At 32.2% G+C, this 14,288-nt stretch overlaps 1 protein-coding gene across 1 annotated transcript; it reads left to right on the top strand.

The window, feature by feature from the left end:
* Positions 1-769: 769 nt before the first annotated feature.
* LOC148598609 (sex peptide receptor-like) lies at positions 770-13,223 on the top strand. The gene is made up of 2 exons (XM_088561049.1): positions 770-1,003; positions 11,640-13,223. Exon 2 carries the CDS (start codon positions 11,646-11,648, stop codon positions 13,023-13,025), a length of 1,380 nt encoding a protein of 459 aa, XP_088417175.1. The 5' UTR covers positions 770-1,003; positions 11,640-11,645; the 3' UTR covers positions 13,026-13,223.
* Positions 13,224-14,288: the final 1,065 nt, after the last annotated feature.

Raw genomic sequence — 14,288 nt, 5'->3', positions numbered from 1 at the left:
TTCTGAAGGTACAAATGGTCAAAATGATGGGTTATGTCTGACAAGGTTCTAAATACAGCCTGATTCTTACGGAGACTGACACTTGCTTTTTTTTAATTAGAAAGAACTTGTATATAGAAGGACAAACATTTTGCTCATTCAAAACCATTCCGTACGAGGTTTATTAAATAATCCCATTGTCGAACATTTCGTATATGCTATCAAAACATCGACTTTGCTCACGGTAAGCTAATTGCAGAGATCTTAACGAGTGAACGTTTCGCGAAGAAGTAATCATTCCACAGTCACGAACTAATCCAATACGACGGTGTTAGCCTTTCGCTAAAGACATTTATAATTGAAACGTTTGATGAGAGAATTTCATATTATTTTGTAAGTGTTTCCATGAGTTAGATTGGATCGTGAAAGAAAAGTGCCATTCAATTTATCATATTGGATAAGTAAATCTGATAATGTAGTTTAATCATCATAATTATATTACTATCTAATCTGAAAGGTAAGTTTGTTTGTAGAATCATTTGGAATACTTTACATAAAACATTATTTGATTGCATTTTTGAGGTCTCCCTGATTTCATGAAGCAAAAACAATTATCCGTTTTTACTCTCATTGCCATCAATAAGTGGTGAAAATTGATCAAAATTGCATGAAAAATTCGCGTGCTCGATCATGGCTCTGACTCTTTTATATAATACCTGATCCAATAATATGATTGATGTTCTGGGATTGTTAATATAATTATTATTATTTGCCTTCATGAATGTCAAAGCTTAATATATCTATGTTCTCTTGGACACCACGTGGTGCCATTTATAACCGTGATATTTTAACTTGGAAATCTTCAAATCTACGTCTTTATTTTCTTCGCCTAAAGCAGACACGGAAAGGACATCGGGTGCATCTTAAAAAATACAACATATCTAAACTACTGCGGATAAATTCTCATGAAATATACGGATGTTTTATCAAAACAGAATGTTTTTCGTATTGGATATGGTTCTAGGTATGTGTGATATCACTAAGATACTTACCAATTCCTTTTATGTTTTGTTTTTCTGTTTTGTTGATTAAATGTTTCTTTTGTTTTTGTTTATTATGTTTTAGAGGTTGTAAGGAATTTTACATAATGTTTCTGACTGAATTTGCTCGTTTATTCTTTGGTCTTTGTATGAATATCTTTTTTTTCAGGAATTTAAATTTTATTAAATGATTAGCTACATATTCATTAGTATCGACGTTTTGTTAAGTCTTTCAACGTCTTATATTTTCTTTTTTACGGTTGACTCGTATTTCTTTTTCATAAGGTACCAGTTTTCAATAAACGAAATCGTAATTTCAAACAAAATTTACAATTTCTTTTTGTATACATGAGGTTATACTAAGTTTTACAAATTCACATCTAAACATTTTAACAATAATTTAAGAAATCAGAAAAAGTTGCGAACAAGTCGACCGTTTGCTGATATTTATACCCAGTCTTAAAATCGTTTAGAAATTTTTAATAATTTTTTTTCTAAAATGAATTCGTAAAATACTTATTTATACTCCAATGTATAATCGCTAATTCATCTAATACGTAAAGCTAAATTTACAAATCACGTTGAAAGATAATTTTGCATATATTCCTGAAGATCACATGTGTTCAATGTCTCTACTGTTAATTTGCCTTCATCAAATACAGTTTTGTTGCTCTTTGATGGTCTTTTTTGTTCTGTTTGCCATATGTTTTTCTGAAATGATTTCGTTAAATACTTATTTATACTCCAATGTATAATCATCTAATACGCAAAGCTTGATTCTTTGTCAGGGTGGTTAAAGGCCGTGAGGTCTTTAATTTTGAAACGAAGGAAAGTTTTAAGTAGGTCGATGAGTGCCAAGGCGATATCGGTTTTCAAAGATCCCGATGTAGCAAAAACATTGTCTACTATACACGACAAGTATGTTGTCGTACCAGCAGACAAATCCAAAAACAATATTGTTTTTGTCTGCAAAATCCAATGTTTATTATCAGAGGTAGACGTAGAAAATAATAGCAGTGATAAGACCTATACTGCTACCACACTCTCCAAAGAAGAGATTGTGGAAAAACGTAAATCTGTGCTTCCTCTTTTAGTCTCTCTACCAAGGACGATGATTGTGATTTACCGTCTATGTACTGAATTCCTAAACTCCACAAGAATCCAAACAAACAACGTTTCATAGCTGGATCTGCAAAATGTACCACCAAACCTCTTTCAAAATTTTTAACTTCTATACTCACAACTGTCATAGATAGTCTGCAGTCCTACCACAACACTTGTTACTCCCGTAGTGGTATTAATTCAATGTGGATCCTGAAAAGTTCGAAAGAACTTTTGGAGACAATCAGTTCAAGACTACTATCTGAATATAATAGCATTAAAACCTATGATTTTTCAACACGGTATACTTCTATTGCCCATACACAGTTAAAATCCCGACTTAAAAACATTATCCATCGTTTTTTTTTTTAAAAAGATGGTACACCTAGATACAAATATATAGTTCTTGGTAGAGATTCCTCATAATTTGTAAGAAACACTTACCAAGTCATCTTCCAAATATACAGAGGAAGATGTTTACAAAATGCTGGAATTTTTAATCGACAACATATTTGTCCAGTGTGGTGGAGGTGTTTTTCAACAAACGGTCGGCATTCCAATGTGATTAAATTGTGCTCCTTTACTTGCTGACCTATTCCTTCACTCTTATTAGGCGGACTTAATAGCTGATCTGATCCAAAAAATCACAAATATTTTAGCTAGATCCTTTAATTTTAGTTTCCGCTATATAGATGACGAATTGTCTTTAAACAATCCTAATTTCGGGGATTTGATACATTGCATCTACCCCAAAGAACTTGAAATAAAGAATACTACAGACACTGTGAAGTCAGCCTCATATCTTTCCCTACACTTAGAAATCGGTGGTAAAGGAAAACTTTTGACCAAACTTTGCGACAAAGGTGATGACTTTTCATTCAAAATTGTCAACTTTCCTTTCATCTGTGGCAACATCTCTTCAGCACCTGCGTATGGAGTGTTCATATCACAACTCATACAGTATGCCAGAGCTTGCCTAAAGTACGCAGGCTTTTTGTATCGTGCTAGCAATCTAACAAATAGGCTTCTGGAACCGGATTATGTTGCTACAAGATTGAAGTCATCATAACAGAAGTTTTATGGTCGTCATCATGAACTCGTGGATTGATATGGTGCATCCATCTGCACCATGAAAACTAGTTTATTCAATTGGTCATAGTTTTCCTTTCCTCGTTTGTCTACCCCGGACTTGACTTTTAATGAGCAACTCGGTGGGTGTTTCTAGAAAAGCAGGGGATGCTTACCCTACCGGTGCACCTGGTCCGTTGCTCCAAATTTTTAGTGGAGTCCGAGTTGATCATTTGCTTTTGTTACTTTGTATGTATGATTTTAGTTACTCTATGTTCTTTGTTGTGAATGTCTGTTTTCCATGTCTGGTATTTGTCCCTGGATCACATTGTTTTGATTACCGCTATAACCTTGGTTTCCTGGATTTTTCTTCTTTGTAATCACTTCAAGACATTTGTATTGTGTATATGTTCATGCATTTTGAAAATGTCATATTTTTATAATTAATCTCATGCACTATATGTAATTACAGTAGTACATGTTTTTTTATAATTTCTGATGGTAGTTATTTCAGATGATATGACAAGTATATACTGTGAAAATATTATCATTCGTGGGGCACCAATTTCCGTGGATTTCGTGGGTTAGTTAAATGCAAGAATTCAAGAATCCACGAACTGATAATTTCCCCCTAAACTGGTACCCACTAATAAAAGTACTTTCACAGTATCTTATAATATAGTATCAAGTATCAAACTATTTTTCCTTCCCAGAGTACATTTAAATTTGGCGACACACTTAGTGTTAGGTTTTGTGTTTCTATATTTTCTTTTTGTATTTTTGTAAAAAAAATGTTTTCTGGAAACACCAATATTTTAGCTTATACATGCAAAATGTCCATGGGAAAAATAGGATATGATTAAACGCAATAATTGCATCAGCAACCCATATCCTTAACAATAAATACCTTCAAGGTCATCATAAGGTCTAAAGCATACCTTAAAGCAAGATCGAAAGGCTTTCACGTGAGGGAAATTATAAATAAGATAAATCAAAGATATATTCTTGAAAACCTGGCAATAGTAGGCAATTTGTATCAATGATATTACCGGTTGAATATATATTGCAATTACACTCGAAATATAGTACAAATGATTACTATTTTGCCATGTCAGTAAGCGACCGTGGCTATAATTTGTGTTCAGAAATTAGTGTCAAAAGAAATGCATTTTATTTCTGGTATTGTAAATGTATACTTCTGAGTCAATTATTTATTTTTGTTTTGTACGTATATTTTTTTATTATTTTATCTTCTCTGTTGTGTGTGTCTGTTTTCCCTGTTAGGTATTTTTCCCTGAATTATAATTTTTCCCGTTAGAATTTTGGTTCCCACGATTACTCTCTGACATTTGTTCATTTGTAATATTTCTAAACTGCAATTTCTTTAAATGCGTATAAAAATTATGGTCCTCTACTGAATATGTGCTGACAACTCAAACTATCATACTAAAACACGTAATATTCGTGCATGTCTGATTTATAAGTCTTGAACGCCTACTTTTGGGTAATAATCGAATAATTGTGTTCTCAGTTAACCAGAATATGTAATTTTCAAATGCAAACCCTTCACAAAAACCCGGAAAACGTCTCTTTACATTAGTTTATTGATGCTTAAGCAGCATATTTACATCTGTTGTAAGAGAGATTATATATTTCTGATGGTAATTGACCATTTCCATGTAGTATTTGACATTTCTGATTAAATTAAGTTCATCCCATGGGATAAAAGTCACTTTCCTTGTTGTTTTACGAGTCTCTTCGATCACATTTATTAAATGATGTATAATTTGCGTAATACAATATCAGACAAAACGATTGTGAGCCAAAGGTTTAAACTAATTGATATATAGCTGAATTCAAATGTTTAATAAGGTTTTTGTTTCTATTCGGTTAAATACTAATTTCCGCAAATATATTTATTTGATGATGATGCTTACGTATCGGCGCACTTGTCCCATACTCAAGGCTTACAGTGGATCCTAATTTGATGTATTTGTTCAGGGAATCAGTGTTATTTATTGTATTTTGTCATTTTGTTCCAAAAAAATTCTTTGTTAGGACAAGAAAACATGAATTCTCATGAACAATGATCTTGCGTACATTTATTACAAGATACACTTCCTGTATTTTTACACTACAACATGGGATATGAGGACAAAGTCGATCTGTGGACATAGCATGGGACTAAGAGCAAACACGTCGTCACCAACAATGTTTACCTTAACCTATCCAGTGCTACATTCTAGTCACAACTTATTAGCGATGTAATGCCCAATAGACAATATTGGGATTTTCTTGGACGCAGTTTTTTAAAGCTTTGTTGCTTGTGTCCACCATAAGAAACCTGTGATCAAAAACTTTGTTGGACTTTAATGGAAAAGAATATTATCCTATTTTATAAGATTAGATGAACTTTGACTGGAGTTGATCAGTCTAACCTAAACCCAATGTGTATACTGCATCGTAATGAAGTAAGGACACGTTGACGTCTGGAAATTTATTGGCGTTATACGCGGTTCATGTACAACACCGAGCACATTGTTGAACTGCAAGCTCGTAATAAATGATTTTAGTTCACTTTTGTGCAATTTATATTAATCTGCAATTGTATTTGACAAAGTTTTCCAAACGTATTTTTGCAGTGACTTTTGCCGAAACATTGGAAATTTAGTACATTTGTATTACCATTCCTATTTAACACACTTTGCATTTGTCAGCATTAATGTAGAATTTCATCATTACTTCCTTTTTAGCAGAAAATGCTCTTATGTAAACTTTAATATTGACATTTATTCTTCCGCATATGCGTGCAATAAAAAAGTGTAAACTGCACTACCCGTCATAGCAGCCATTAATCACACGACTGTAAGGGTGCTATTATTTTATTTTTTCCTTGATTTCTTAAGAACTTCTACGTTGTCAATAATAATTCCATGGGAAGTATTTGTTTGTTTGTTTGTTTGTTGGGGTTTAACGTCCGAGCAGCAATATTTCAGCTATATTCATGAACATGAACATGAAATTGATGATAAAATGAACATGAAATGATGATGAAATGAAAAAGGGATTGGACACAAGGATAATGGGGTCGACGGGTTTTGATTGCCACTGGAAATAGGGAGAGGTGGGTAGGGTCGGGCAATTTAGCCTCCTGTGGCGGAGCCTTATGGTTCCTACTCCAGGATACCCAATAGAATCGTTTTGTTTAATTATCATTATTTTCGTATTTAATCACTTTATAATGTTTACAATGACTGTATGTGCAATGGGAGTCTGTTTTAGCAGCCATGGCTAATCATAGCTAAGATTAAACTAATTGCATTCAAAGGAAAAAAATGTTTTTCGAGGACAATTGCATTTTCCTGGTTAAACTATGTTACCCATATATGATCTACTGTATATAAATATATATATATATTTTTCAAATCTACATTTTGTATCATTAATCGTTGGCTATCGTACATATATCGCATACACCGACTTTATGTTTCTTACATATGATACTACAGGAGTTCTATGCAAATAGTAACAATAGATTATAATTATTTTTAGCTAGTCTCTGACTCGATATACTATATTTTCATTATCATTAATATTTATTAAAATAACTTATGGAATCTCCTTGGAGAAGAATGATGGAGATCTCCGTTAATTGAAATAAGTAGAATATAACATTACACATCCTGATTTTCGTTAAAGTTTCCTCCAAAGGTTCTTATTGGTGAATTTATGATAAGTTTCTATTTGATTCTGCTTTTACTGAATGTAGTTACTTCCGTGTACTGAAATGATATTCCGGAAATTGTTTTACTGAAATTATTCATGTGTCTGTTAATCGGTGGTATCCAAGAAAGAAAAAAATGTCATTCAAAAGTATTAAGAAACGATAGGCATTCGGCTATACCTTAATGGTCTATTGTTTAGTGCAGAGTGCTTTTTAAAATAATCAATTACTTTTTGATTTATTTCATAATTTCATAGGTTAATATACATTACAGGTATATCGAAGTGACTTTTTAAAGGTGTTTCGTTGGCAAGACTTTGTATTATATTGTCCTCCCAAAAAATTGAGTTTCGGTGCAACGTATTTCCAACTAAAAGTGTTGCCCTCACAGTGGTAATTAATGCTAATTTAACCGTAGAAGCACTGAAAGCCTGATTTCAGGCTTACAGGAAGTAAACTTGTAAAGCCACAAAGGGGTTTTCTTAGTATTCGTGTATAAAATAACATAAATTATTATCGCTCAAAAACTGAAATCTCCTTAACGAGGTAGACCTAGGGTAGGGACATAACTCATGATATTAGTGATATGTTTGTAACATATTCAATTTCAACAAAACTTTATAAGCTTTTCTTTGAAACAGAATGAAATCAGTCCAAGTCACCTTGATGCTTACAAGAGATTGATGTAAAATCATGAATACAAACGTTCCATATATTTCTAACAGTTGTGTCCCTTACCCTAGGTCTACCTCCTTAATTGTGAAGACAAATAATCCCTAATTGTTAAAAAAAACTCTTAAAGGTATTAGGTCTGTTATTTTAACAATATAAAAAATAAAGTTTACATTTGCCTCAGTATTTGTTGTTAGTTTCTCTATTCTAATCTGAACGAGAACGTATAAGTATCAACGATATTAATTTTTCAAGAAAATTAGAAAAACAGAGGACGCTTAACCTATTGGTGCACCTGGTCCATGCTCCCAGATTTTAGTGGAGTCTGAGTTGCTCATTTGCTTTTTTTACGTTGTATGTAAGATTTTAGTTACTTTATGCTCTTTGTTGTGTATGTCTGTTTTCCATGTCTAGTCTTTGTCCCCGGATTACATTCTTTTGATTACCGCTATAACCTTGATTCCTTTGATTACTCTTTCAAGTTGATAAACTATCCGCAGTCACCTTTTGCAATAAAACAAAATCTTGTGGTTTACCTACCAGAGAACTGTTAGATTACCACAGGTCTCAAGAAATGTAATTAATCTTTTTAAGATATCAAACATATTTTTGTTGCAGTCACTTTATCACTGTTTAAAACATGTATGCCTGCAAATTACATGATTTACCTTCATTTTTTTCAACTCATTTAAGAACGTTTCAGACATGCTTGTTGTCTTTTCCATTCCAAACATGTAGATAAGCAATCTGATTTAATCAATTGTTGCTGTGAAAAAAACACTGAGTGAGACGCGTTACATCGTTTATTGTTCAGATAAAATTCGGCAATCATTGGGGTAAAATTACTGAAAGATAATATAAGACTGCATTTGCACTATAAACGTAATTAAAATGCAATAGGAATTGAATAAGAAGTGAACCATATTAGTTTCTTTAAATAAACACGAAATTTTTTTTTAATTTTAAATTGTTTAAAGAATAAGAACAAATTTTTCCAAAACACCTTTTAGATATTGTTCACAAACAAACCAGGCAGTTGGTAGCATGGCGAATTCCTTATTAATAATATTGCATTCATTTCATATTGCAGATTAATCCTTTCTCAAAGTTGAATGTTGACTTTTGTTTTTTAACTGCATTTATTAAAGAGGAATTATTTACATTGGAAGCATTGAAATTCATTGAAAAGGGAGCCAACTTTTTGATTTTTCAGTTAAATATGGTTGCTTGGTGAGGTCAATTAAAAATCATTTTCTGTGCCATTCATTGTCGATTCAAAACGAACTGATTTTTCACATGGACATCCTTTAGTTGTATATCAATCAACATTTGAGGTTATGTGAAATGATATGTTTTGGTATAAGTTATTGACAGTTGTAAGGCAACCTGTAATACCAATACTGAAAGTACTCAAATTCAAAGACAGAGCTTTCATTGAGTTTAATTTACTTAGAGCAATATTAAAATAGAACAGATTAAGGTAATTTGCAATCTGTGTTGCCATCCGAAATAATTGATATAATGGAAGTGAAATGCGGATGAGCGGGCTTGTTTGATAGTACACAACATTGTTTTGTCGTTTTTATGAGACACCTCAGTTTCAACTAGACTTAAATAATATGATTTCATATGTCAATTAGCGAGTTCTTTCTCCCTTGAGTATACGTCCTTGTAAAACTCAGGCAAAATGAGAAAATCAGAAAAACGCATTTCAAATACTCATCGATCCGATAATAGTTTCACTCAAGGATTATTTCTCTATTTAAAAAGTCCGTTATTTGATCTCTACATCACTGGATATGTTCAGAAGTTTTTCAAATGAGGTTTTTGATAGAGTTTTCTGACCTTGAAATGTTCATTTTAAATGTATTTCAATGGAGTTATAACTCAATTTACCAAAATGATATGAGACATCTTGTATTTTTTTCCCTTGATTTTTATTATGTAAAAAATCGTTCCATATTATGTTTCACCTACTGCTTGATTTTTACAGAGGCTGACACTTAAAACGGTTGAATTGCAAGCAAATTGCATTACAAATTCAATTAGTATTTGACTTACGGTATTGAGCTTAATCTATCATAGGTGAATGCTTTTATGTTCTCACTATAATGCTAATGTAACGTAATGTATATCAAATGGACAACAATTTGAGAAGCTGTAATCGTGGATAGTTCGCTTAGTCCGTGAATTATTCAGTCATTTTATATACTACAACAATTAGATAGAATATTGAGGGTAATAAGACCCCGTAAATGAAAACAGTGCGCATGTTTCTTTTCAGGCAAGTCATTCTTATTTGGTCAGATATTTACCTACAGTCAATTGCAAATGCAATCGTCCATTCTAATCTCAAATTTCTATTCATTGATTAAGTTTTAAAAAAATGTATCCGAGGTTTGTGTCCATGCAATTGTACAAGAAAGTACAAGTAATTTGGTCCTTTTCGTTTGTAAGAACGCTGTACAAAAACTTAATATTTGAAAAGCTTTTGGTAAGTATAATGTAACATGCATAAGAACAAAGCAATTTCCCGAAAAGGTGAATACCAGAAGAGGATTATTACTCTTCTCGTCGGTTTTGCTAGCAGTTTTGGTCTCTGGTTTACTTTTCTTTTAATTTTATATCCATGTATTTAAATGTTATTTTTCTTTTCATTTTGAAATTACGCGTGGGATCTTTTCCTGATTGACGAACGTTTACTCGTCATAAGACATGTTTTTATCAATCAGAATTTACAAACTAATTTCCTTCTGGTATAAACATCATGAAATAAAACACATTATCCCAAACCAATCATAGCGAAGGGCTTTTATGTTATTCTTGTTAAAACGGATTACAATATGTCTGGATCAATTCTTCCTTTGAACTGTTTACTCTGATTGAAACAAATCATTTGAAACTGGTAACTAGTTTTTTCCCAGCGAGTTGGTCTTTAACGTGATAAGTTAATTGATACCAAGACCACGCTATCTATAGTTATGCTTCGCATACCATGTTATCATTGATATCACATGCCATCGTATTGAAGTATGATAGTTTCAAGTTACAAAAGACCAAACTGATGAAACAATCAGGGGGACATTGAACACCTTTTGGAATTTAAATCAGGTCGACGATCAATTACCATAGACAATATTGTTACATTTTCCAAAAACGTATATAAACTAAGGTTTAACCTCAGGATAAAAATATGATAATTTATATAATCTCCATGCTATATTTAATCTACCAAAATAATGATTTGAATCATCTTTTTATATAGAGTTTGAAAAAATACCTGTTTTTTTTTAAATCAATTAAGTTAACTAAACCTGATGATTTTTTGTTAATTTTTATATGTTGATTTATTTGTTCGTCAATTGTCCTGGTACTGTTATATGTTATTGACATGTACTCAGTAGAGATAGTTCTACTTGGGCTTAACTTTTTACATAATAAAGATTATATTTTCCTGTGCTTAAGTTGTGTACCAAAACTAACGGTTCTTGTCTGCCTGATTTTATTTTCGAGTATCTATATCTTTTAGTGTCTTCTTGATGGGGTGCTCACCATATGTTTTTTACTCCCTTCTTTCCGATACTTCCATCCATGGCTTGGGCAAGGTTATTGAGGTAAACGGCTTTTCGACATGACGACAAGGAGGAGACACAGTATGAAGTCCGACCGTAACGTTGCATGGTGTGATCGTCAGATAAAATTTACAAACTAAAAATCTTTTTTCGATCACACCTGATGGAATGCTTAAATTAGATAGTTGGAAAATGGTGTGAGATATTTTAATTTTCTGTGGCCAATAGATTCAAATGTCAATGCAATGATAATACTTTATTTCTTTCTCTTTCTAATTTTATACAGCTACACACAGAATTTCATTGAGTAAAGGTAGTGTAATCAGGTGAAGACAACTTTGCATTATAGTAGTTTTTGCTGAACATATGTCTACAGCTGATTTATTCTATATAAAATGTTCGTTAAAATACTATTGGTTTCTATAGATGTGTGTTTCAAAACATTATAATTTGTTACGTAATCTATTTGCATTTTCTTTGCAGTTAAAGATGGTTGACCTTTTGAGGCCAGAAAAAAGTGTTTTACCATTCAATGATGATTCAATAACAACGCTGGATCCAATTTATTATGCTAATATTACAGAAATAACCGATGGAATGTCAGAATTAATTGCTAATCAGGAAACACTTAGATTGACTCGGTTTATCGTACAACGGGTTTTAGTGCCTGTCATTGTTTTGATCGGGTTATCGGGAAATCTTATCAGTATAGCCGTGTTAACAAACCCATCGATGAAATCGTCGACGAACTGTTATCTAACATTTTTAGCTGTATTCGATTGCCTTTATCTCATATTTAGTTTTACATTAAGTTTTAACCATTATCCTATGATAAAAGACGAGATTGTATATAAATACTGGTTTCCTTATGGTCGAGTGCTATCTGACATTTGCTCTAATGCGTCTGTTGTGTTGACTGTAACATTTACAGTTGAACGCTATATTGCTGTTTGTCATCCGATGAGAGGACGTGTAATTTGCACGCCTAAGAGAGCTAGAATAATTGCATCGTTCATGGCATTTAGTGCATTAGCCTGTACATTTCCGGAATTTTTCGAGTGGAAAGTAATTAGCACTATTACTAAAGAAGGAAACGAAACAACAACGAAAATTGTGATGACAGAATTTGCTCAAGAGGACTCATATAGTATCGGTTATTACTATTTTATTGCCATTGTATTTACTTTCATCCCCCTGCTTGCCCTGTGTACCTTTAATTCTATATTAATTCGATCTGTGTTCAAAGCTAGTGAAATGAGAAAAGTAATGACTAATACTACGGCAACTAGATCTGGAGATAGGCGTCAATGGGAACAACACAAAACAACAATGATGCTTATAGGGGTCGCTGCGGTATTTATCATCTGTCAACTTCCGTCTGCAACACTCATAGTCTATTCCACATACAGAGATATAATGATAATTGAACTAAACGGATATGAAATGAATAACTTACGAATCGCTGGAAACATTTCAAACATCTTAATACAAATGAATGCAGCTATGAACTTCCTGCTATATTCAGCCATGAGTACAAAATTTAGAAGAGTGTTTGTACGAATGCTTAACAGACTTGTGCCTTGTAAAGGTCATTTGGATGTTTATACAAACTCGACATACTACTCGGGAGTCTCATTTTCAAAATCAACTGGCAGAAAACAAAAACTTAATTTTAATGGTCTTCCACCATTAAAAAGAAATTTGCAAAACTCTTTGCATCCGCATAAGTTTTACGACACGCCATTAACAAGCACAAGTGCATGTGACAGTAAGGATAATATCAATTATTCATCCGATTCCGTCATATTGAAAGACAAAATATGTATAAAAGACGTCCATTATACAGCAAGGTCTAGTACAAGTGTGTAACGCTCCCTCCCTGTTGTTTAAACATTGTTTCATCCATGTGTTGCGATAAGGTCATATTTTTCTTTTATAAAGAACATCTGTCATGACAAAAAAAAAAAAGAAAACTTGATGCCTAAAGTGAAAAATATCGACCTGTATTCAGTTTTCGTTTGTTTAGTTATTTGAACACCAAAATTATGAAATAAATTGTTAACTCGATGTTGTTCTCAGAGTTTGCCGCTTTGATAAATATCTTTAGGGCAATAATTAATAAAGTAGTTATGCATTAAAAGTTAACTATTAGACAAATGAAGAGTAACTATATAATTTTTTTATTTTTTTTTCATATCTTTTAACCATTGAATACAAATCATATTATTTCACTTATTGTTTTGCACATTCAAATGGGACTTAACATGCTATGAGTTTTTTATTTCAACACACCAGTCTATTCCAAATTAAGATACTGCCAATGTTAGAATTGCAAAAAAACCAAATGTTTGAGGTTTTGAAACGTACAAACGATTCCTTTTGAATAGTTATATTTTTTTAATTCTATAGTGCTTTCTGTGAACATAATCTGTTATTGGTAGAAAACCATACATACATATTTTTTTCAAACAATCATATCAAGAAATAGTGAATTGTTTTTACATAGTGCCATTTCAATTTACGAACGATATATTTTTGTCCCAGAAATGTCTCAACCGAAATACAAACTGACACTGGCTATCTGTTATGTTTACGTCGTATTAATAAGAAATGAAGCTGATTATAATGAATCACCTCCGACTTGTCATTGTTATTTAAATTCTGCTTCTCTTTACCCAAATTTAAAGGAAGACATTCACTGCATTTGATCATGATATTATGAAAATCAAATTTTGAATTCAAATTTGTAAAGCTGAATGAAATTAAATGCCCTTGTGATATTTGAACTTACATTTGTGTACCGTATAAATGTGGTGATCAGGGAGTACATTTCAAATGTCAACCGTTCTTTCTAAGTTTCCGTTTATTTCCTTGATGGTGATCTGTTCTTTATGAAAAAAAGAGTTGACATGTCTTATTCAAAGAAAAATAAATAAATAAATAAATTAACTGTGAAAGAAGTAAGTGCTGCACTACAATGAATTGAAATATGAAAATTAATCCTTACATATATCTTTTCTTATACCTAACGAAATGCATGAAAATACAAAAAAAAGGCAAACTTTGCTTTTTTTAATACATCTATGGAAGAAGACTTGCACGTCACTAACATCGAAACGTATTTCGAAACTC

This window comes from Perna viridis, chromosome 14 (genome assembly GCF_037379345.1).
Source record: "Perna viridis isolate PV_CMFRI_1.1 ecotype Kerala chromosome 14, ASM3737934v1, whole genome shotgun sequence".
Classification (NCBI taxonomy): domain Eukaryota; kingdom Metazoa; phylum Mollusca; class Bivalvia; order Mytilida; family Mytilidae; genus Perna; species Perna viridis.
This window is presented reverse-complemented; position numbering and strand designations above follow the sequence as displayed.